The 26,317-nt window shown below is 43.8% G+C and overlaps 1 protein-coding gene across 1 annotated transcript in view; it reads left to right on the top strand.

Moving 5' to 3' along the window:
- MAML3 (mastermind like transcriptional coactivator 3) overlaps positions 1 to 26,317 on the top strand; it is a 354,680-nt gene that overhangs the window by 322,024 nt on the left and 6,339 nt on the right. The window contains exons 3-4 of the mRNA XM_077815259.1: positions 21,177 to 21,419; positions 23,492 to 23,585. Of these exons, the coding sequence (XP_077671385.1) occupies positions 21,177 to 21,419; positions 23,492 to 23,585 (337 nt within the window). The remainder of the gene's footprint in view (positions 1 to 21,176; positions 21,420 to 23,491; positions 23,586 to 26,317) is intronic.

Below are 26,317 nucleotides of genomic sequence, written 5' to 3'. Positions count from 1 at the left end.
ATCATTATCTCACTAAGAATTAATACATTCTTTACTGGAAATATTGCGAACATATCTTGCCAGCTGGAATATTGTACAGAAGGACTAACCTAGTTGATTCTCAGGTGACTGACTGTTTGATTACCTGCCCTGCTATGTAACCAACAATGCTGCTGAAACAGAGATCAGGACCTGTTAAACTTGTCTTAAGTAAGGGTCATTATCCATTTATATACCTCCGGGTATGCTCACAACCTTTCTTCGTTCTAAGGGTAACTTGTGTGAAAAAGGTTTTAAAGATGTTAATGATAGAATTACAGCAGCAACATAAAGAAGAAAAAAACTAAACAAAAGAACCATTCAATAGAAAGCAAAGATACAAGGGCGGCTTTGAACCTAGGAGTCTCCCACTCTTCAACTAGGTGTATTGCCAACATGCCACAGGTGTGCATCACATGAGCACTGCAGGTAATAACAAGATGATTACAAAGAGCCATACTTATTAGCTAGATATTTTGTAATGAATGATATTTAAGCAGGTGAGAAGCTGCACCTAAAAAAACAAAACTCAATATGTTAATAAAAAGGCAGTATGAGGTAGCCCAATGACATCTGCTGGGAAGACTTAGGAGAAATAAAAGTGATGACCATCCTACATGCTGTACAGATTGATACCCTGATTTAAAATGAGGAGGAAGCATGGTGTGTTGCTCACACACAAATGTGCCTTCCTCCCTCTGTGTATGTGTGTGTGTGTGTGTGTGTGTGTGTGTGTGAGAGAGAGAAAGAATGTACTTAGGTTTGGACAAGCTAACCAATACTATTTAGGTATCTATGGAGAGGAAAGAGGGAGTTGATACCCCAGAGGAGTTCACTAGCCACACATCTCTGTTCCTGCAAATCAGGAGGTGTAGATAATGGTGATACTAAACTCATTTTCCATCTTTGGATGCCTCTTGCAGTTTTCCACAACTTCAGTTTACAAGCTGCGAAACAGGTGGAATATAGTTTGAAAGAGAAAATCTTATGGGCTTTAAGGAATTTTTTAGACTGATTAATGAAGAAAACAATTGGGAATGTGTGAAAAGATGAGCAAAAATACTCTTGCCAGGCAGGGCACATATGGCACTGTACAAAGAGTTAACATCCAGTTAATTCTTGCTTCATCAGCTATCACTGCAGGAGCATGAGGAGTGAGGATGCAAATAGCACCTCAAGAAGACTGTACAGTGGCACTCAAAATAATTGGCTCTAAATCTGGTCTTAGTCATTGAGGCTGGGTTATGAAGGAAGGAAATCCAAGATGTATTAATTGCCTCAGAACTATATATTACAAGCTTGCCCAGCAGTCTGGTGATAGCACAATGCAAAGTTATGTGCAGTCCATGTCTGAGACTCAAACTCAGCCATTTCGTACCAGTCTGGGAGCACTGGGAGTCACTGTACTCAGTCTGTCAGCAACCCCCTGGTTAATTCAGGAACAAGATAGTTGTGAATTCCTTAGATCCAGCCCACCTCATCCAAAAGAACGGAGCAGGGATCCTGTAACATTGAAGTAAATGGGGGTTTTATCATTGACTTCAATGGGAGCAAGATTGAGTCCTTAAAGCAAAGTCCTTGAAGGTTGGGAGAAAGGAGTGACAGAGTGTGGGATCCTTAGGTCACTGATAAAAAGAAAAGGAGTACTTGTGGCACCTTAGAGACTAACCAATTTATTTGCGCATGAGCTTTCGTGAGCTACAGCTCACTTCATCGGATGCATACCGTGGAAACTGCAGAAGACATTATATACACACAGAGACCATGAAACAATACCTCCTCCCGTCCCACTGTCCTGCTAGTAATAGCTTATCTAAAGTGATCATCAAGTTGGGCCATTTTCAGCACAAATCCAGGTTTTCTCACCTTCCGCCCCCCCCCCCACACACACACACAAACTCACTCTCCTGCTAGTAATAGCCCATCCAAAGTGACCACTCTCTTCACAATGTGTATGATAATCAAGGTGGGCCATTTCCTGCACAATTCCAGGTTCTCTCACTCCCTCACCCCCCTCCAAAAACCACACACACAAACTCACTCTCCTGCTGGTAATAGCTTATCTAAAGTGACCACTCTCTCTACAATGTGCATGATAATCAAGGTGGGCCATTTCCAGCACAAATCCAGGTTTTCTCACCCCACCCCCTACCCCCATACACACACAAACTCACTCTCCTGCTGGTAATAGCTCATCCAGAGTGACCACTCTCCCTACAACGTGCATGGTAATCAAGGTGGGCCATTTCCAGCACAAATCCAGGCTTTCTCACCCCCTCCCACCCCGGGACACACACACACACACAAACTCACTCTCCTGCTGGCAATAGCTCATCCAAACTGATCACTCTCCAAGTTTAAATCCAAGTTTAACCAGAACGTCTGGGGGGGTGGGGGGTAGGAAAAAACGAGGGGAAATAGGCTACCTTGCATAATGACTTAGCCACTCCCAGTCTCTATTTAAGCCTAAATTAATAGTATCCAATTTGCAAATGAATTCCAATTCAGCAGTTTCTCGCTGGAGTCTGGATTTGAAGATTTTTTGTTGTAAGATAGCGACCTTCATGTCTGTGATTGCATGACCAGAGAGATTGAAGTGTTCTCTGACTGGTTTATGAATGTTATAATTCTTGACATCTGATTTGTGTCCATTTATTCTTTTACGTAGAGACTGTCCAGTTTGACCAATGTACATGGCAGAGGGGCATTGCTGGCACATGATGGCATATATGACAGGCCTAACAAAGAAAATAACAGAACGCCACTAGCCGTCACCTTCAGCCCCCAACTAAAACCCCTCCAACGCATTATTAAAGATCTACAACCTATCCTGAAGGATGACCCAACACTCTCACAAATCTTGGGAGACAGGCCAGTCCTTACCTACAGACAGCCCCCCAACCTGAAGCAAATACTCACCAACAACCACATACCACACAACAGAACCACTAACACAGGAACCTAACCTTGCAACAAAGCCCGTTGCCAACTGTGCCCATATATCTATTCAGGGGACACCATCACAGGGCCTAATAACATCAGCTACACTATCAGAGGCTCGTTCACCTGCACATCCACCAATGTGATATATGCCATCATGTGCCAGCAATGCCCCTCTGCCATTTACATTGGTCAAACTGGACAGTCTCTAGGTAAAAGAATAAATGGACACAAATCAGATGTCAAGAATTATAACATTCATAAACCAGTCGGAGAACACTTCAATCTCTCTGGTCATGCAATTACAGACATGAAGGTCGCTATCTTAAAACAAAAAAACTTCAAATCCAGACTCCAGCGAGAAACTGCTGAATTGGAATTCATTTGCAAATTGGATACTATTAATTTAGGCTTAAATAGAGACTGGGAATGGCTAAGTCATTATGCAAGGTAGCCTATTTCCCCTTGTTTTTTCCTACCCCCCCACCCCCCCAGATGTTCTGGTTAAACTTGGATTTAAACTTGGAGAGTGGTCAGTTTGGATGAGCTGTTGCCAGCAGGAGAGTGAGTTTGTGTGTGTGTGTGTCCCGGGGGGTGGGGGTGTGTGTGAGAAAGCCATGATTTGTGCTGGAAATGGCCCACCTTGATTACCATGCACGTTGTAGGGAGAGTGGTCACTTTGGATGAGCTATTATCAGCAGGAGAGTGAGTTTGTGTATGTATGGGGGTGGGGGGGTGAGAAAACCTGGATTTGTGTTGGAAATGGCCCACCTTGATTATCATGCACATTGTAGAGAGAGTGGTCACTTTGGATAAGCTATTACCAGCAGGAGAGTGAGTTTGTGTGTGTGGTTTTTGGAGGGGGATGAGGGAGTGAGAGAACCTGGATTTGTGCAGCAAATGGCCCACCTTGATTATCATACACATTGTGAAGAGAGTGGTCACTTTGGATGGGCTATTACCAGCAGGAGAGTGAGTTTGTGGGGGGGGGGGGGCGGAGGGTGAGAAAACCTGGATTTGTGCTGGAAATGGCCCAACTTGATGATCACTTTAGATAAGCTATTACCAGCAGGACAGTGGGACGGGAGGAGGTATTGTTTCATGGTCTCTGTGTGTATATAATGTCTTCTGCAGTTTCCACGGTATGCATCTGATGAAGTGAGCTGTAGCTCACGAAAGCTCATGCTCAAATAAATTGGTTAGTCTCTAAGGTGCCACAAGTACTCCTTTTCTTTTTGCGAACACAGACTAACACGGCTGTTACTCTGAAATTAGGTCACTGATAGGCGCTCAAAGCTGGGGGAGAGATCAAGGCCAGAGTAAGACTAAATTACAGGTGCATATTTTGAACATACAATGTTTATCTATTTAGATGCACCCAAGATGTTAAGTTCAGAACTGGGTTTGAACTTTTCCCCAGTTCACAGGTATTCAGATCTGGGGTTTTGGTTTAGTCCCATTTCTAACTATTGCATTTTGAATCTCTTTTTCTGGCATTTAATTATAATGCATATAGGAGCTAGCTAAGACGGGGATATTTAATTGTATGTTGTTCTCATTCTTTTTGTAGTTATGAAATATACACATTAAATCAATAGGCGGGGAAAGGTGAATTCTGGGATTGCATAGGTCACAGATAATGTACACAATTGCCTATCAAATATATTCAACCAGATTCCATACTTTAGAGGCCTAAAGGAAAGTTGGCCTAAAAATAGCCATGCAACTTCTATACAAAGGGAACATAATAGCCATTTCCTACAGATCAGCCAAATTTGCCTCCAGTGGAGCAGTAGCGGCCGCTGCCTGAGCATTTTAAGTAGTGGTAATAGAAAGCAGTAATATGGAAGATCTCTCGTTTTCTCTGGGGACTTGATTTTTATAAAGGATTAAGAATGATGGATGAGAAATATTTCCTGTGATAAGTTAAAGGGCTTCTAATGCCACATAAGAGGAGGCAGAGAGTGTCTGTCAGTTCTGTCAATGTTTTAGATATGTGCAAAGAACAACATCACATTGGTGATTGGGATTGTTAGGAATCACCCAACATTCTGCCATTTGTTGTTGTTTTTTTCAGAGTACCATTTGGCACCCTATTGACACTTTAGGGCACAATCAAATTCAGTGTCATTGTGGCACCAGCAGTTGCTTCATATTAACGAAAGGGTTGTCATTCTTTGCAATCATTTATTCTCTTCATAACAGCAGTTGCTAAGGTGTGCGTTTTTTCTACAGAAGATTGTATTTGAGGTTTGGAGTTAATGAAATGGTATGGGTGGGAGGAAAAAATACAACCCAAACCCTGTAAAATAATTACTGCATTTTCCAAAACTCAGTATTCTTCAGTCACGTTGGTGATAGCTCAAAGAAGGTGCCACATTTGAGTGGCAACCGCACCAATTAGCACTGCTGCTGTTGGTTTGTGAATTGCATGTGAAATGTAGAATTTGTCCAGAAGTGCTAATGCAAATTGCTCAACAAAAATGTGCCCTCTATGTCAAGTCTTTTTACTTGTTCTGACATACTGATGTCTTCCCAGATTTCTGTGATCGGCAGATTCCCCCCTCACTTGACAGCTACCAGAGCACATAAATGAACGGAAATATTTCTTGTCGCCATTAGCAATTTCTGTGATGAGGGCTGTGAGTTACTGCTAGGATTGGTTACTAGCTATACAACATAATTTTGATTTCTGTTTGGAGGGTATTTGACTTTGATATTGAAAATTAAATGCAGAAAGCTCTGTGAATGGTTGAGATTTTATCTGCACAAAAGTCAGGAAGTTCACAGTTATGGTTCCTGCGATGATGGCTACACGGTCCCTTTGGATGAGTTCAGCATCCTCAATTATTGTATATGGTAATAACCTTTCTGCCTTAAGATTTGAGTCTGTTACAATTGGGAACCACAACTTTGCATGTCCTGGTTTTTATATATGTAAAGTCCCACTACTAATATTACATTCTTTAATTAAAAAGCCATTGCACGTTAAAATTTCAGTGGTCCCAGATGTCTAACATATAAATGCATCATCATTTATTTATTTATTTATTTATTTATCATAGCACACTGGAACCTCAGTCGTGGACAAGGATCCCATTACACTACATGCTGTACAAACACAGAACAAAAAGAAGAATCCATGCCCAAAAGGCTTACAGTCTATGCATGAGACAAGAGACAACAGAAGGAAACAGACAGGGGAGTACAAGCAAACATTGAGACAATACTGGTCATCGTGATAGGTAGTCTTCTCAGCATAACAATGGCCACTGTCAAGTTTTTTGTAGATATCATGGGAAAGGAGAATTTTAAGGAGGATAACGTGGTAGTTTTGTGGATGTTTATGGAGAGCTCCTCCCAAGCATGAGCGGCAGCCTGGGAGAAAGCACAAAGGTGTATGTTCGAAAATTTAGCAAGTGGGAAATGGAGGCTGGCATCATGGGCCAACTGGAGGTAGGAATCGACATCTCCAAAGTGAATGAGAGGCGATAGGTAGGGTAGGGATTAGCTGTGTAGAGCCTTGAAAGTTAAGACAAGTAGTTCATGTTTAATGAGATAGGAGCCAGTGCAGGTATAACACCGACAGACCCCGGTCGTCGGCAGGCAGGATCGACCCTGGGACCTCCGGAGCTAAATACATGAACCTCTACTGCATAAGCTAAAAGCCATATGGCCCTTAGCTAAGGCTGTAGAGCAACCTCATTAATCTCTCTCTATGTGGTCTTGGTGCCACGAGGTGGGACACAGCACCACACCCAGGAGGTGTGTGGGTTACACAGGGATGCAAAGAGAGGGATGATGTGGCCAAAGTGACTGGCTAGAAAAATGATCTTTGCAGCAGCATTCTGAATGGACAAGAGCAGGGCAAGGTTGCATTTGTCAAAGCCAGAGAAAAGTTGCAATAATTGGCAGGCTCTTGTGCAAAGAGATAAGTGGGAGACGGGAGGAGGGGAGGTGTTGAGGAGTGAGTCAAAGGTGGGAAAAAGGCACCTCAGATTGAGAACATAGGATTCAATTAAGTTGGAGAAATAGAGTTGTTTAGCTAGAAAGATGGTAGAACCCGAGGTGGAGTGAATGCATTTGTAGTGAAGGAAGTCAGCCTGGTATTCTTCCAAGTGCTTAAACCCTGAACGTGTGAACTTCTCAGTTTGTGGAGAAGGGAGGCATACACAGAGTAGCCACTGTGTCTCCAGTAGGGCCTCAGCACCTACTGTGCGCCACAGAAGCGTGCTGTGCATCAGCCCCAAATAAACCATTGGGAAGGGACCTTGGGGATGGCCCAGGAGATGGGCTACTAGATCCACACTTGTCTGGGTCCAGTGGCCCAAAGTCTCTGCGTAAGAGTACTTAGCCATGGGTTGGCAGGAGGCATCCAGTGGCATTCCTCACATGAAGACCAATTATTCTGGTTTTGTATGAGGGTATCAGGTGAGGAAGGAGCATGTGGGGGAAATCTGTGTTTTAATTTGAAAGGGTAACCATTTGTAGTAAATACAAGTGTTTATTTCAGTGCATGTTAACCGAACAGCCACACTTAGCATATGCTTATGTCTGTAAAGAAAGTGAAGTATTGCAAGTATGTGGGACGCTATATTCATTTGTTTTTAGTGGCTGTTGTGCTTCTTTCTGTTATGCAACGTATCGTGGAACAGAAAGACAGAAATCCTGAGAGATGGGGGTGACTCCCACCAGTTGCTTGTGTGTGCTCTGTGTCACATAGGAGCATGGTCCGATGGCAAGTGGGGAGAGGGAGAGGAGTCAAAGGAACAAGTGTGCTATGTGGCATGTTCCTTTGACAAAGTTGCGTAAGTACTGACAAAGGCAATGTATCTCTGCTCTGAGCATTAGTAACTTGACATCTGCACTCTGATCCCATTACTGGGTTCACATCAGGCAGCAGTCAAGGTGGGCCAATGGCAACACAACAAAGGTGCCAGAGGGGCCTTTGGAGGCATGAGGCAGCCACTACTTATGATTATCCGAAGATCCATAGTCTTAGCCCTGGGAAATTTCCTGTGGATCTTCTGCATCTACAGGGACAATGTGTTGCAATTGCAGCCTCTAGCAAACATTTGAGGTAACTGCCTTCCACACACTGGACAGGGAGCCTGTGGGCCAATGTTTTTATTTCTCAGCCAGTATTCTTTCAGACCTGGCAAACCACACACTCCTTACTGAGCATTAGCGTAAGTGCCAAGTTTTCACTTATCACAATACAAAAAAGGGCCACAACCATCCATGAGAGATTTCAGCCTAACTCTAGAGCCTGATGCCATAAAGTGCCTCGTGCACTCAACACTCAGGGAACGCAGTGGAAGTGGAAGGTGATATGTTCTTTGTAGGGCTGGACCTTGTCTGTCATAGCTATAGCATTGCTGCTGCAAAGCTCCAGTAGGGCTTTGTAACCCTTCCTTGCACTGTGCATCTTCTAGGCGGTGCATTGTTTCTTGTATACTCTGTAAGCTTTTCTTTTCTTTATAGAACTTCCTTTTGCTGTGTCATTCTCTGTCCATCCCACTTTTCACTGGCCCTGTGTGTCTGTCTAAACCATCCACCTGCTTTCATTTTCCATTTTCGCCTTTCCTGCTTCTTGCTCTCAGCTCTCTGATCTGGTGATCCCTGCTCTTCGCAATCCTCCCTCTTTCTAGTTTGAGGATGGGCCAGTTGCACCTGAGCCTGGAAAGTGACATTGACAGGCATTAAAACTCCAACACGAGAAACTCAGCCTGGCACCCGTCTTAGTACCCCACACTCCTCTGGGGGTTTGAGTTGCTCTGTAGCTTGCTTCCAGAGTGCTGACCTACTTATTAACATCTTGGACATGTGAAGTGGTCGGCCAAATCTTCAGCTGGTGTAAATAAGCGTAGTTCCACTGAAGTCAATGGAGTTACGCGGACTTACACCATCTGAAGACCTTGTCCATAGCTACCGTTGAAAGACAGTGTCCCAACAGAGGTGCTGTGTTTGGAGAAAGTCTTGAGCCTTGCGAGTTTTGAACTGCAACTTCTCTTTTTTTTTCCTCCTTGAAGATTGTTACTTTCTTTTGTTGGATGGTAAGACATACTGTGTGACACCATGATGGCATTTCCTACAATAATTGCTGCATGTTGCAATAATTATAGCATTCACGGTATGTTCTAAGTGTAAAAGCTGTGCATTGGAATTGGTTTCTCAAGAATAGTATCACTCCTTTAACCCTTATGTATCACAGGCTAGGGTTAAAAGTCACTTCCCATAATAGATAATAAGTGCTGGTCAAGGACAGGAGATGTGGGAGGAGCAGATAAACTCTGGTGTAACCCCACTGAATTTATTCCTTTAAAATAATCTGATGAAGTGGGTTTTAGCCCACGAAAGCTTATGCCCAAATAAATTTGTTAGTCTCTAAGGTGCCACAAGGACTCCTCGTTGTTTTTGCTTAAAATCAATGGTTTATATGAATCTAATGCTGGTGCAAGTTGTGGGATTGAAAGCACTGGAGACAGAAGAACTTGGCTGATTCACAGAATAGCTGACACACAGATAGAAGCATTACAAGCTCCCCCTTATGACCTACAATCGTTCTTCAGTACTGGTAGGGAAGGACTACATCTATGGATGAGAGGGTAGCTCAGTGTCCATGCCTATTCAGTCCTTGGACTTTCTGTGTGAATGCCAGCAAGGTTGCCAAACAGGTGTTTTTAATGGTGTGGACCGGTTCACTGCGTCTCCACTGACACCATCATGCTTAGTTCACCAAGACAACAGAACAGATACCAGGTAGTAACCACTTTAGGTCAGTACTGACCTGGGTTGTACTCAAACCAGTAGTCACATCTCTCAAAAAATTATCAATGTGTATTTTAAGGTTTCACTGCTCATTTCTTTTCAGAATCCTCTCCATACTTTTAAAAGGCATATTTGTAGAGACAGATTACATTTGGCTCATTTAAAAAAAAAAAGACCAATAGAGTTTTTTAATTCCATGCAAATCAGCAATTTTAAACTACCCCCTTTACAGTGTATGCAACCCAGTCATGGTAGCATTTTGTTTGTGCCTGAAAACTAGAATGTGAAACTGACTAGAGACAGAAAGGAAAAAAGTGAAAGTGACTAATTTCATTAATGAAGGTACTGTTTTGTTACTTTTAATCATCAAAAATAATACTAGTAATATAGGCAAGGAAACTATTTTAATATGTGATTTTTAACCGGGTACTGCTCCTTTAAAATATTGCATTTCCAAACTGCTTAGGATCTGTAGATTCCAAAGGCTGCCTTGATGCAGAAGTCAGTGCTATAACACTAACATACAAGAATAGCATTCAAAGAGAGTGCTTCTGACTCTTCAGGCCACAGGGTAAAATTAGGAACCAATTTGGCCTTGCATTCCTTGCGATGAACTTCTGACACTCTTTAGCTCTTAGATGATAGGAAAATACTCGCTCGTTTAGAACCCTTTGTTGCATACTTTGTCAAAGAAAATAAAGAAATTAGTCTCTTCAATAAATAAATAAATACACAGAAATAATAGTCTGACAAATGCTATTTGTTCTACAGAAAGAATAAACTGTATTAAAGACGTGGAGGGGAGAGATGCAGGGGAAGGGAGGTGAAAGGAAAACAAATTGGCTGCATGCAGAGGTCCAGTGTCAAACGTCAGAGGGATCTTGTTCCCTCAGATACTATAAGAAAGACCATGGCAACCAGGGGCCCAGAGAGAGAGAGACAGACGAGGAGAGATTTGTAGCTCCTCCCTTAGATTAGATGACAGAACAAATAGGTGAAGCAATCCACTTTGCAGAGCCTGTTGGTGATTTCAGTGTTGTAAAGCAGCATATCCGTTCATGCCGTATGTTGGTTTATTAAAGACAAAATGTCTTAAATGAATGCATTTGTAGTTCCCCCAGTTGTTCACACAGTACCACTCCACTAACAGTGGCCTGCCTATTAGGGCTGCCCCATTTATAGAAGGGGTGTAGGTTAAGGTCCTTGCACTATGATAGACACCAGCATTACAAAGCAATTAATAGGGCTATTTTCAGGGGAAAAGAGGGACATTCTTTTAGCCTGCATTGAAATACATCGGAGTGGATAGACTTTTTAGTGGGATAGAATGTATAAATGTTAATATTTTGCTTTAAAATAAATAGAGACTTTCCCCCCTAAATAGGTACAGCTTCAATGTATCACTTAAGTGCATCATGAGAGATGAACAGTCACTCTATACTCATGAGGGACGAGATAGTGGCTATAAAGTCACAGGCCCATGGTACATGGGCTGCAGAAGTTCACTACTCCAATGGGAGTCCCAGGATGCATTATGTCTGATGCAGGCCCATTGCCTGCTGGGGAAGGACAGGCCATAGATTCATAGAGTTTAAGGCCAGAAGGGGCCAGTTTTAATTTGAAGACCTCAGGAGATGGAGAACCGACCACTTCCCTTGGTAGTTTGTTCCAATGATTAATCACCCTCACTGTTTTTTTTTTAAAGTGTCTTATTTCAGAGTAGATTTTTCTGGCTTTAGCTTCCAGACATTGGTTCTTGTTATGCCTTTCTCTGCTGGATTAAAGAGCTCTTTAGTACCCAATATATTTCCCCTGTGAAGGTACTTATACACTGTAATCAAGTCACCTCTCACTTTTCTTTTTGATAAACTAAACAGATTGAGCTCTCTAAGTCTCACACTATAAGGCCACTTTTCTGCAACGTCTCCAAGTTTTCAACATTCTTTTTAAATGTTGACACAAGAACTGTACACAGTATTCCAATATTGGTCTCACCAATACCGTATACAGAGGTAAAATCATATCCTTATTTCTACTCATTACTCTCCTGTTTATACATCCAAGGATTGCATTAGTCCTTTATTGCCACAGCATCGCAATGGGAGCTCATGTTCGGTTTCTTGTCCACTATAACCCCTACATCTGTTTCAGGGTCCCTGCTTTCCAGGATGCAGTCCCCAATTCTGTAGATATGGCCTGGGTACCTTGTGCCTAGATGGATAATTTTACATGTGGCTGTATTAAAACACTTCTTTTTTGAATGCGTACCTTTTGAAACAGTACAAGATACTCTGTTCCTGCCACCTCCATTAGTTGGAGTGGACCAAGAGGGGCATAACGTCCTCATTAGCGGTGGTCGTTTTGAACAGTCATTTTGCTCATGGAGGCCAATGCTGCTTCCATTAACTTCAGTGAGGTAGAATCAGGATATTCAATATCTAGTCCATGCACAGGAATCCACAGGGCAGGGTTTGTTGCACCTGTTGTCATCCCCATTGTACACCTTCTGATAGATACCCTCAGTCCAGGCCCCAGTGGGGTTATTAGGTGTTTGTTCTTTTCTTCCTGGGCTTGCTTTTAGTTCCGATCAGAAGAAACTGATGATGCAGTAGGAGGAATAATGTAAATCACACAGTGAAAAGAAAAAGGATTTGAGATCTAGCTTAAGACAAACACAGGCATCTTTCCATTCTACTTTAACCTATTCGTAAGGCCATCCATGTTTAATGTTCTTAACTTTTAACAAGTGTAAACTCCTATTACGGACTTAGCTAAGGCCCAGATTTTCAGTAGAGCTCAGCTCCCACTTAGGCACCAAAATAGGTGACTAGATTTTCACCAGAGCTCTGCATATTGGCTGCTGTGCTCTTATAAAAATGTGGCTATATGTAGCATGTGGAAGCTGCAAGTTACAGATCACTTTTGAAAATCTGGGCCTAATTTAGGTACCTCAATGGGAACTGAGCTCTTTTGAGAATCTGGCTCCACTTGTGGGTGCTGAGCCTTGAAAATCTGTCTCTGTGCTTTTCTAAAAAAATACCTGTCCCTTGGGAACCAAAAGGAACACTGATGCTTTGGGTACTGCCCCGACTAGGGTGACCACCCATACAAACGGTTGAGACAGTCTCAAAATGAGAGTTCAAGTCCCAATTCCAGGCTGAATGACTCCAGGACAGCATTTATCCTGGATTCCCTGTAGCACTGAACCTCTTCCAGGTGGTGGTGGTGGGCCAGGCCAGAAGCTAAAGCCAGGCAGTAGTAAGAGTTGACCAGGGAGCTCATGCTGCTATGGGGAGCCCCGGACCCTCCACCTGCCCTGAGCAGCGTGCCCTGGAGGGGCAGGAACAGGTTCAGGGTCTGGGACTAGCATGTTAAGTTAATGCAAGTCTGTCTTCCTGGCTCCAGCTGCAGGGCAGACATACCCTAGCTCATCTCCAGCTCCTAGCAGCAATGGGGATGGGGGCTCTGTGTTCCTATCCAGATTAGGTAGTTTACTGTGGAGGAAGGAAAGTGCATGTGTTGGGGCTGAGCCGGGAGATGAGTGCACAGCACAAGTCTGTACAGCCCAACATTGCTATAAGAACCATGCAGCTGGCTTGTTGCTTATGCTCTGAACCTAACAGTAGAGGTGTGGACAACCTGGCTGGCAGGTAATAAAATGTTGTAGCTGAGGTTTTGGTTCCCCGTCTCAGACACTGGAGTCCATTTTCCTGTGTGCAAAGCCTTTTGACCTGGCCTGTGCTGCCTTTTTCCGGATCTGGAGCCCTATCCTGTACCTGCTGAAGTCACTGGGTGCTTTGTAATTATCTTGGGAACAAAATTTGGCCTTTGGCTGTAAGAGAGAGAAAGCCGTATGAAATATTCCAGGAGTGAAGCTTTGGGGTGTATTGGGGTGTTTGGCCTTAATTTGGGTTTTGCTTTGGTAAATAAATATCAATACAACAGGAAGCTTCCGTTGAAATCTAAATTCTTGAACCTATAAATAATTGAACAAACTATACTAGAAGTTTTTCAGATTTGTGCTTAAAACAAAGCTGGTGTGCATGTAATGAATTGAACTCATGTCTGACTGTATATTCGCAAAAAGAAAAGGAGTACCGTGGCACCTTAGCGACTAACCAGTTTATCTGAGCATGAGCTTTCGTGAGCTACAGCTCACTTCATCGGATGCATCCGTGCTGTAGCTCACGAAAGCTCATGCTCAAATAAATTGGTTAGTCTCTAAGGTGCCACAAGTACTCCTTTTCTTTTTGCGGCTACAGACTAACACGGCTGCTACTCTGAATGTATATTGATCTTTTAACCGTACTCTCTCTCTTTTGTTTTTTAATAAATTTTAGTTTAGTTAATAAGAATTGGCTGTAGCGTGTATTTGAGTAAAATCTGGAATATTCGATAACCTGGGAGGTAATGTGTCCGATCCTTTGGGATTGGTAGAACTTTTTCTTTTATATGATGAAATAAGATTTTCAGAAATCATCATATTTGACTTACGTACTTGGATGGATCACTTTAAGGGAATTGTGTTGTTTGGACTTCTGAGTAACCAGTAAGGTAGTAAAGAAGCTGTTTTATGCTGGCTTAGTAAAGCTAAGTATTGGAAATATCCACCAGCTTGATGGGGATTGTCTGCCCTATTCTTTGCAGTTCACCCTAATTGGGTGACCATAGTTGGCCCCCACTAGGACCCCGGTCACACATGTCCATTGGCATGATTTATTTTAAACCTTTCTGCCTTTTTGAACAATATTCTGGAATCGACTTGATTCTGTGCTACAGAATTGGGTGACGTCCATGCAGGTACACCAGAGTTAATTTTGGCCTACTGGAGTATGTGTGGTGTGTGTTTAAGGGAGCTAGGACAGTAGTTATATAACTGTCTTTTTGAAGTAGGTTTAGTTTGGTCTCAGGCTGCTGCCGCAGCAGGCAGCTGTGCACTGGGGATTGTTAGAGGAAGCTCCTAGTGATGTCACTTCACAGCATGCCCTCTGGCTCCTGATTTCCCCCCCTTTCTTTTTCCTTGTAATGTCTGCAGCAAAGGGCTCCATTTGGCAGCATGGCGGTGCTTTTGTCTATAAATGGAAGCACTTGGCCCATCTCCCAGTATAACACAAGATCGTCCTGTGCATCAGTTATGAAATCTTTAGCTTGATGACTTCATCAGAACTGAGGGCGGGGGCGGGGGAGAGTTGGGGAGGAGGGTACGAAAAAGCCTTTGCCATCAGCTTTGCTAGAGACAGCTGACATTTTTTTTCCCAAGCAAAGAAAGAAAGAGGTAGCATGCAGATAGGGTGGGTAAAGGGCTCAATTCACAGAGCAACTGAAAGATCGTTAGTGTGCTGTATGTTAGTGACACAGGCTGCTCAGAAGCTGTAGCAGCTGCTCTGCTCCACTGTGCAGGTGACCACAACTCAGACAGTTACACTGCTCTTCGAATGTGTCCAACCAGTTCTAAAACACAGCATGGGAAAGAGATGGGGGGAAAGTGCTGGTGGAGGAAACTTTGAAACCAGGGCATACAATTAAAATGGAAAAAAAAAAGCCCAACCTAAAAATCTAAGAGCTACCTTTCAGCAGAGAGCCCTTCAGGGAATATCTGTGCAAAGTAGAGATGTGGACAAATTGTATTTTCTTGTTGTTTTCTCAAAAAAGTCCTTGCAAACCTGACCTTCGTGCAGAAGGGCTGATCCTACTTTCCCATGTTACGCTCCAGCATTGATTTTAACCCTGTCAGAGACTGGGCTTTTGCGGGGGAGGAGCTGATGGGGTCATATTCTCATTTTACTCTCTTTTTCCAGTCACACAGACCCTGACGTAACTCAAAGTGTTTATCTTGTAAGTGAATCTAAAGGTTATCTTCAGGTATTTCACAGAGGAGCCAAAAATTGTGTAGGGCAATGAGTAACCAGGTGACCTAGCTGCTGTGTGGAACAATTAAAGAGGTTCTAGTGAGGGAACATTGGGCCCATTCCTGTTACGCACATGGTTGAAGGATTAGGTCTAAAGCTTAGGCCCCAGTAAAGATTGAGAGTGTTTTGTTTTTACTTATTTAATTATAATCGTTCCCATTATGTTCCAGGCACTTTCCAACACTGAAGAAAGACAAGCCAAGGACTCGTATTGCAAAGTTTTTATCTTAAGGGAAGCCAGGCCAAGTCAAGCCCAACTGTGGTCATCCCTCCTCCACCTCTGAATTCATTCCTTTGTACATTTATACACACACACACACACACACACATCCCTTCTTGGTCACAGATTAAGTGTTGAGGAATGGGGAAGTAAATGGCAGAATGATCATTAGTGGAGTTGAAAAGGACTTGGATACTACAGCAAGGCCCATAGAGTTAGAATCTAGCGAAAAGGTAGGAAGGATGGTATAGACTACAGGCTAGGGTACTGGGACTTGGGAGACCTGAGTTCAATTCCTAGCTCAGTCACAGACTTGCTATATGACCTTGGTCAAATCACTTCAGCTACTGTGTGTCTCAGTTTCCCATCTGAAAATGAGAACGATACTTCTCCTACCTCCCAGGATAAAATGTCTGAGTGATTGTGCGATGCTCAGACACTGACACGATGAGAGCCATATAAATAGATAGATGGAAGTGAGCAGCAAATCCTCCATCTCTTTTGATCATAGGAGAAGGAGGGAGAATCCTGAAGCTTTTATAACCAAAAGCAGAAATTAATTTTTTTAAAAAACCTGTCTTTTCTGAGATGAAGCTCGGTTCCTAATAGCTGAGCAGGTTTCAAAGGGAGATATTGGATTTTTTTGTCTAATGGTTATATGGTCTCATTTTGTGACCTTTGTAAAAATGCCGAAGTTGATAATGGGGATCTTTCCCTGTTCAGGGTGGCAAATGGCTTATAAGAAAGGTTTGTGTTTTTTTCAGAACTTACCATGATCCTTGGTGTATTTTCTACTTTAATATTCCTCACCTACTCAGACTCTCTTTCTAATCTGTCTATCTATCATCTATATCTGCTGTATCTGCCTAGGTATTTATAGTCTGCTCCTGACAATTGTATTTGACTGCAGGGGTGCTGGAACAATTTGTATAGTGGGGGTGCTGAAAGCCATTGAACCAAACTGTAACTCATGTATATAATGGAAACCACTTCAGCGCATTGGGTGCTGCACCCCCCCCCCCCACCTCTAGTTCCAGCACCTATGTCTGACTGCTTTCAAAATATTATCACATCCATAGTATAATATCCATCATGTGGTTCTATTTCCGCATCTCCCTGTTTATAATATGCTTGTTGCCTTATTATCTCAGTGCTGTTCTTGATACGTAGCATATACCCATTCCATTTATTTCAAACTGCTTTTTGTTTGGTCTTTTCCCAGGTGGTCATTCCTTGGCCTGGGTCTGCTGCTATCGCTAATCATTCCCAAACTACAGCCTTCAAAGTGGATTCTCTCACTCCTGCTCCTAATGTCCACCACCACAGGATTTGGGAGCTGGTGTGGCGTTTCCAGTGGGACTCTTTTGCCTGGCTTTTAGGCTTTAAACTCCTTAGGGCAGGAGCTAGGCTTCTTTTATGCTCTGCACAGCTCAGGCTATCCTGGCAGTATTCAGCACATGATAACAGCCAGCAGGGATGCTGTGCAATACTACTGTGTCATGCTTCTTCTAGGCACTGCTTTCACTGGCACAAAAATCCCCATGACAGTGTGGATTCAGCCACCATTTGGAGAGCCTGGGGTGGCTCTAGGCACGTGTAGACAATACCCTCCCTTGAAGCAGGGCTTAAAGTAGGTGTAGTTTTCATGATGGAGGGTGCATGCATATTGTGCAGGGAGCCACAGGCCAGCCCTAGAAGAGTCTTGAATGCTTGTCCCAGATCTTTCTCAGCCCTAGTCCAAATTACGAACTACTCAGCGATGCTGTTGTACCCGACTGAACTCCTGGTGTAGACAGTCCTCTGTCAACCAGAGCTTTTCTCCCGTAGACATAGTTCTCGGGGAGGGAGAGTAGCTCCACCCATGAGAGAAGCTCTCCAGTCAGAATAGATAGTTTGGTACTAAGTTCTACAGCAGCACAGCTGGGCCACTGCAGCTGTAAGTGTAGACAAGCCCTCAGTGAGTGCAAGCTGGCATTGCCTGTAGGCCAGATGTCCTTCTGACCTCAGCCCTAGAAATCCTATTTCCTCACCTATAAATCACTGCTAGCAGGGGACACTGGTAGTGAGGGAGTGTCAGAGGAAATGGTCAGATATGAAAAGATGGAATAAACCCATTAGTCATTGAATAAAACTCAGCAGCACCCTCACTTGGAGTGGATGTGGGGTGGGAGAGAGAGCACTGTTTGATTTTCTTATATACCTATTGTTATGTCTCGGTACATTTTGTAGCAGAAAGACTATTGTCTTTTGTTTTTCTCTTCTCCCTCTGAAAATTCTTCTAGAGTTTTGCTCCTTCTTCCCCTGCTTCCTTCCCAACCACAGCCACAGACATACATTATGTGTTGTTTGGTGTTTGAAAATTTGACAGCCTGGGTATGTCTCCACTTCCTGAGCTCATTAGTAAATAGCAGCATGTTCTGTAAAAGAAGTGTCAGGAGTCCCCTCAGTATCGCACTGAATTTGGAGTCTGAGCCGGTGCACTGCAGTTCTGCCTGCAGCTCTCACCAGGGGGAAGAGTTGTTTGTTTCTTTGTTTGGGAAAGCAGGGTGGGGCGAGGGATTTGGGGTGTAAGGTTTCCCATCTATTACTGTCTTCTTTAAGGGCTCCTTTAAACATCCATGCTGTCGAGAGGGCTAAATAACACCCAGGGGTATTGGGACAGATAATTCAGGCATGAATCACAATGTCCCACAAATGACCCATTGTATTTTAAAGTCTTTACATTAAGAGGTATACACCCTGGTGTGCCATAAGACTGTATCTCTCTCTCTCTCTCTCTCTGTCATGCACCCTTCCCCTCCCCCCCACCTCAAATTATTTTCATTGGGGAAAGCCAGGGCCCTGATTTGAAACAAAGATTTGGAAAGCTCCCTCCTCCTCCTCCTTGTTTGGAATAGCTACGCCTCAGTGTCTAGTTCAGGGCACCCTGATTTGAAACCTCAGCATGTTGCCTCCACCGTCACCAAATAACATGCCCTTTGGGCTGTAGGTAAAGTGAATAATAGGGAGCCAGTTTGCTGGTTAGATGTCAATGGGAGAGGTGGGGGGAACCCAACAGATACATGGCAACGGTGATGCGAGCTCATTTTGTGTAAAGAGGGCCTCAAATCACCAGGGAATTCCTGGATTGTCTCAGGCTGTCGTGTGTGATGTCCATCATGCTGTACGAACACCATCTGTTCAGTATTATACTCTCAGTTGCCAGGCTACCTGCCCTACGCTGTAACACTTGACTGCCTAGCTCTACGTTAGCAGCATTATCCCAGACGTACTGAGGGGGTGTGCGGGGGGGAGGAGGAGGAACAGTAGTCATGATTAAGCCATCTGCAAGTGCGGGGGGGGGGGGGGGGGAGAGACAGGGCAGCAATCACCAAGCTGGGCCGAATAGTGGAGGATCAGGCGGATATCACCATCTGCTGGTGTAGAGACAGAACAGCAGCACTGGCCATTTTCAGAAACAGGCATTCCCATCCCATGGGGTCCGCCTGTAGTAGGCTGACCAAATAGCAAGTGTGAAAAATCGGGACGGGGGTGGGGGGTAATAGGAGCCTATATAAAAAAAAGCCCCAAATATCGGGACTGTCCCTATAAAATTGGGACATCTGGTCACCCTAGCCTGTAGTAACAGGACACATACAGATTAATAAATTGGGCATTGTACCCCCCTGGAGAGGGTCCTGTGGGGCACTTAAGCCCCTGACTCATGGTTTCAGTGGGGGTTTGGGCAGTGCACTGGACCTTGTTAGAGGCGTGTACAGCCTCTAAAGATTTCATAAAACAGCTGTGAGTTTTGAGGGACGCAGTGTTTGTGAAACACGCCTCTCTCCCTTTGTGTGGTTCTTGGTTCAATGGTCTACATTGCCAACTTGTGTCAGTATAATAGCGTCGCTCAGGGGTGTGGAAAATCCAGACCCCTGAGCAACATAGTTCTACTGACCAAACTCCTGGTGTAGTCAGAGCTATGTTGACAGGAGGGCTTCTCCCATCGACATAGCTACTGCCTCTCAGGGAGGAGGAGTACCTACCCCAATGGGAGAAGCTCTCCAGTCAGTGTAGGTAGCATCTTCACTAAGGGCTACAACGACGCAGCTCCACCAATGCAGCTGTGCTGCTGCAGCACTGTAAGTGTAGACAAGCCCTTAGGCACTGACCTCCTGGAAGGCACTCTAACAAAATCTTCTAGTCAAAAAGATCGTCCTGGGAAAACTGGGTAGATGCTGCTCACAGAGCTGATAAGGAAGATCCTACCAGTCCCCGCCACAGCTCTGGCGAACACTGTGTGCAGTTCCATGGGAAATGAGGGCAGGGGACAGGATGATGGGTTAAAAGTGAATAGGTGCCAGAATGACCTTGAAATCCAGCCTGCCTCTCCCGTTTTAGTTCCTACCCCAACACAACTGTAGGACACATTGGATTGGAGACAGAGGGGAGCTATGGGGTCATTTTAGGCAGAAGTACCCCTGTCACAATGGTTTCCTGCTTCCTCTCCTCCTCAGCCCCAAGCTCTCACAATGTGATTGAGGTATGAACCTTAAATGATTCTATTTTGTGGCTAAATCCTGAACTATGCTGTGGTCTACAGGAATCAGTGTTGTCAATTCTCAAGATTTAATGCATCTCACAGTAGTTAGTGATTTTCTTAAAGCTCCAGTTCCTGGAGTCAAATGATGATGTGAGGATCTCAGTTTCCTTTTTGTTGTTGTTTGTTTGTTTGTTTTTTAAAAACAGTTTCTTATCCTCATGATTGCAGAGAAAAAGTTTGAAAATATGACTCCTAAAGGCCCAGAAACCTTAAGGAAAATAAAAAGAACCAAACTGTTATTGTTCTCATGATTTTAAAGAAAATCTCGTTATTTTTCGGGTCCCAATTCATGTATTTTGAATGCTTGCAGTTGGCAATACTGATGAGCTCAGAGCTGGAGTTTTGGAAGTCCTATTAAACCCAGCACTGCTGTTGATTCACCATGTGATAGGCAAATCATTTCTCTGCCTCACTTTCCCCATCTGTAAAATGGAAATAGTAAATTCTCCCCTCTGTAGCAAGGCAGCTGTAAGGATCTTGATAATTAATTTCTGTGCAGTGCTTTCAACATAAGTTTATGTGGGTGCTAAGTATAATTCAGTCTAATACCTGTTCCATTTGGAATGTGCTATATGAAATTGGTTGGTTGGGTGTGGGGGGTTTTCAGGGATCTCTTGCCTTTTCTGAGGTGTGTTAGGTTCACAAGCGAGTCCACCACTTACTGTTCCTGGTTCATACTTTCCCCTTGTATGTGAAGTACATGGAGTAGTAAAGCTGTATCTCTTTCTTTGTACAGGAACAACATTCGGTGGGACTTTCTCGGACCACAGGCCCTATGCAGCCTTCTGTCCCACCAGGCTCCAGCAACGTGGTCACAGGTGCAAACCCAGGAGGTCCCAGTTTCCTGGGAAATCAGCCACAAGCAGCCATCATGAAGCAGATGCTGATAGAGCAAAGGGCTCAGCTCCATGTGATGGAGCAACAGAAGCAACAGTTTCTAAGGGAGCAAAGGCAGCAGCAGCAGATCCTGGCAGAGCAGGTACTGTAGCTCTTCTTCTGTATTTCAGACAGTACAATACCCACACACATGAGAACAGGGGCAATGGAAGCATCACAGCACAGCCTTTCCTCATCTATGCTCATATGCGCAAACTGTGATTGATGTAGTAAACACATGGTCAAACTAATTTCATGTCCCCTGGCTTATACTTTGCCCTTGACTTTGATTTCATACCAGTGTAAATCTGGAGCTACACTTAGATCATAGATCATAGAATATCAGGGTTGGAAGGGACCTCAGGAGGTCATCTAGTCCAACCCCCTTCTGAAGTCATTGGAGGTATGCGGGTGTAAAACTGGTACGAACAGAATTAGTGTACACTGAATTGTCAGCCTGGAGTGAACTGAAAAGTAAATTTGAAAAGCACAAACGCTGCTTCTGAACTCAAGCCAGTTTCACATCTGTATACTCCCACTGATTCCTGGAGCTGCTCCCCATTTACACTGCTGTGCAGGAGATCAGAATCAGGACCTCAGTTTGTAAGGGAGACACCACCTGACTCCATCTTTTCTGTAGTAGAATGGCAAATGGTGCCTCTGTATTCCGGTAATAGAGGCTGAAATTGAATTCAGTGTTAGGGCCTGATTCTCACTTGCCTTGCCCTTTGCGTCATCACTTGTGCCTGTGCAAAATGCATGTTAAGCTGCCCACTGAGAATGGTGGTGTTTTACACCCGCTTTCGCAGGTGGTCATCGCAACCCAAGGGGAAGCCAGTGGAGAACCAGACCCTAAAAGTACTGGGAAACAGCAGCTATACGATCAGCTGCATCACACATGACTAAAAGCCTCTTGGGCCAATGGTCCGCTTAGATTCCTGGCTTTTTCTGGTGCACTGGAAATCGTATCAAGCAATTTTTCCTTTGTGTTTTGCTAATACATTTTTCAAAGTTGTGCTGTGATTCCTACACATTTTGTATTCAGCAGTGGGCTCTTCTTAAGGCTCTTTTTGTGAGCTGGGGGAATCTATATATTGTGACCAGGAAGTTTATAATGAACATTTGTGGGACAAGGAATCAAGGTACAAGAGGTCAGTTTTCATTCCCTCTCTTGCCACTGTCTGTTTACAATACATTGATGAAGCAACCAGATAACCTCAGGGTCTTATGAGAGCTGCTTTGCAGAGCACCCGCTAGTCTTTTGAAGGCACATATAAACCCAGACATCATTGGCTTCCACTTATATTCACAATCAGCATTTGAGTGTGCTTTAAATAAATGAAGAATATTCATATACTGCAGATATGAGAGACTGCTCAACATAGCTGTGCAACAAATCGGGACACACAGGCATTGCACAATCACTCGCTATCTCAGACGGATTCACTTGTCCTGAAAGAGTTATCAGCACATCTGTGGTGCTACTGTACGTGGTAAATAAAACAAGCGAATGGAAACAACAAAACAAAGCCAAAAAATGGGGCGGATGTGGGGGGGGGAACAGTAGGGGAATTGGGCCCCAGCAGCTCATTTTGTTTGGATAGAGATGGGCCTGAGCCACAAAGTTCAGGTCTGGAGCCAACAATCCTCATAGTTGGGGCTGTTATGAATCCGGAGTGTGTGTTCTCATTCTAAAGAGCAAGGCCAGCCACTAAGTCTGGATCCGGAAGGGAACATTGCCAGAGCTCAAGGGATTTGGGATCCAGAGTTTCATTTCGAACCCACCTCTCATGTTGATGGACAAAGACATTTCTATAAATATTCCCTCCCATCCCCTCTTCACTTCCCCTCCCTCTAGGTTGGAGACAATCATACTGCTACTTAGGAAGTGCTGATGAGTAGGGACAGGTCATGGGAGTCAAAGTGCTGGTTCCTTTTTGAACCAAAAAGAAGCCCATGTGCTGAGTGCTCTAGCTCCTCTCAGTAGGACTCTTCACGTGAGGCTGCGGCGCACTTCGCCTGTCTGCTGACACCCAGGACGGCCTGCTAGCGGAAGTGCTGCAGTTGAGCTGCTGTGTGTCGTTTCGGCCGGTCTCAGAACGGTCACGTTCAGTCATTCTTTCGCTAATCGTCTTTTTCTCCCCTGCCGTCTTTCCTTCTCTCGTTCGCTTCCAGCACTTGCAGCAGCAGCAGCAGCCCCATTTGCCTCGGCACCATCTCCAGCAGCAGCGGAGCTCGTATCCAGTGCAACAAGCCGGTCAGTTCCCAGGTAAAAGTTATAAATGCTTTTCACACCCTGCAAATCGGTGCTGTCCTTTGTAGCAGGCATCTGGGCGCTCATTTCTTTTGTGTAGGTGGGAGGCTGGGGGGTATCGAGGGAAAAGATCCCTCTCTCTCTCTCTCTCTCTGCCTCCTGCACGCTCACATGTACACTTATATAACACACTTTCACAGAAGGGTGTTGTACAATTTTACATGGAGAGTTGTATTTCTGAGTGGCTTTTAGCTTTCTCCAATAAAATCTGCCCCTTAAAAATTCTCCCAGTCACTTTTTTCTTTCACCTCTGTTCTGCCTCTTTGGCTCTTTGATTTTGAGAGTTTATCTTTTCTCCCCACTCCCCATTATAAATTATTTCAACCAGTGACTCTCCCTCCCTCTTGGTTCTTCTCTTCTTCCTCCCCACCTTTGTTTCAGTCCATCTCCTTCCCTTTTTGGAAAGGGATTTTCAATGATTATCCTTCAGAAGAGGTCATCTTAATTCAGACCAGGAATGGATTTAGTCATGCCAGAAATGGCAGCTATAGAAAAAAGTTAAGTATCTTAGATACTAGGAGAGATAGCTTACAAGTCTGAAGCTTCAAGGACTTTTTCAGGACATTTGTATGTTGTCGAAAAACCTAGGGAAAATATCCTGTTTCAGGTACAACTAATTTTGAGCTTTTAAAATATGAAGATCCAGTTTAATGGCTCCCTTAACGATGCAGTGTAAATATATAAAGGACTAAAGCACTATCGTTGTAGTATCTGTTTGTGATAGTGTGGAGTAATAGTAAAAGACTATTTGTAAGTGAGGAACGCATACACAGACTATGTGTAAAGGAGGAATGCATACTACATTGTTGAGAAATGCAAAGTAATGCATATTGGAAAACATAATCCCAATTATACATACAAAATGTTGGGGTCTAAATTAACTGTTACCACTCAAGAAAGAGATCTTGGAATTATTGTGGATAGTACTATGAAAACATCCACTCAATGTGCAGCGACAGTCAAAAAAGCGAACAGAATGTTAGGAACCCATTAGGAAAAGGATAAGGCAGTAAATATAATGCCACTATATAAGTCCATGGTAAACCCACACCTTGAATACTGCATGCAGCTCTGGTCAACCCAGCTCAAAAAAGATAGGAGAAGGTACAGAGAAGGGCAACAAAAATGATGAGGGGTTTGGAACAGCTTCCATGTGAGGAGAGATTAAAAAGAGTGAGACTGTTCAGCTTGGAAAAGAGATGGCTGGAGGGGGGGGGGAATACAACAGAGATCTATAAAATCATGAACAGTGCAGAGACAGTGAATAAGGACATGATATTTACCCCTTCTCATAACACAAGAACCAGGGGTCACGCAATGAGATGAATAAGTGGCAGGTTTAAAACAAACAAAAGAAAGTACTTCTTCACACAACGCATAGTCAACCTGTGGCTCTCATTGTCAGGGGATGTTGTGAAGTCCAGAAAGATAACTGGATTCAAAAAAGAATTAGATAAGTTCATGGAGGATAGGTCCGTCAGTGGCTATTAGCCAAGATGGTCAGGGATGCAACCTCAAGCTCTGGGCGTCCCTAAGCCTCTGACTGCCAGATGCTGGGACTGGACAACAGGGGATGGGTCACTTGATGATTGCCCTGTTCTGTTCATTTCCTTTGAAGCACCTGGCATCGGCCACTCTTGGAAGACAGGATACCGGGCTAGATGGACCATTGGTCTGACCCAGTATGGCTGTTCTTGTGTTCTTATGTACATTGATACCAGCATATAGCCATGTGAACAAAGAACCACATCCTCTCCAGCTGTAAACTGGCACAGCTCCATTGACCTGAGCAGAGCTCACCAGTATCCACCAGCTGAGAATCCTGCCCAAAATGTTTCTTTATTAATCTTCTGAAATATTGCACCAGCTCCATTGTTTAGAAGAAAATAGAGAGAAGAATTAGTCTAACTTGACCAATGAAGGGATTAGTTTTCATGAATAAACTAATTTAAATAGAAATATTTAGCCAAATTCTGCCCTCTGGTTATATACACACAATCCAAAGGACTTTACAGGTGTTGCATGGATGTAGCTGACAGCAGAACTTCACCAGTATATTAAAATTCCTATCTCTCTAAACTACCACATTATCTGAGCTCCTGTATCTTATGCAGGTAAAACTGTGGTTCTCAGATTGTAGTCTTGCTCAGACTGGGACTGGCTGGTGCTGACTCTTCTGATTGTTTCCAGTTGCTAACATGAGTTAAAAGACAGCTAAGAATGCATTGTATACTTTCCTAATACTATTTTTCTCCTTAAGCGCTTGCAGATATCACAATAAAAATGTTATGGGCTTGCCAATGGGTGGGGAGATGGTTGCCCAGTCATAAATGGGGGAGCACCATAAACAACTGAGACTCGCTAATGTATAACATTGAGAAAATTGTTTTGTGTCAGTAACATAGGCTAAGTAAAAGCTGTTGGATTATCTGGTTTTTATAGGTTTTTTGTTCACTCTCCAAAACACTTCGCTTACCTGTATTTTGCACGTCACTCCACACCCAATCCCAGGCACCAGGCAGAGGAGATGGGGCCATCCCATTGAGCCATGTGTGCAATAATATGTGACGTGCTTTCTCTAGCACACGTTTTCTATATACTCACAAAGAAGAACCATCCATCTTACGTAACAGGACAGTGTTCTGTGTCCTTCAGACTGACACTCATCTGTGCTGTATGCCATGGTG

This window comes from Eretmochelys imbricata, chromosome 4 (assembly GCF_965152235.1).
Source record: "Eretmochelys imbricata isolate rEreImb1 chromosome 4, rEreImb1.hap1, whole genome shotgun sequence".
In the NCBI taxonomy this organism is placed as follows: Eukaryota; Metazoa; Chordata; order Testudines; family Cheloniidae; genus Eretmochelys; species Eretmochelys imbricata.
The sequence above is the reverse complement of the archived record's forward strand: the minus strand, read 5'-3'. Positions and strand labels throughout refer to the sequence as shown.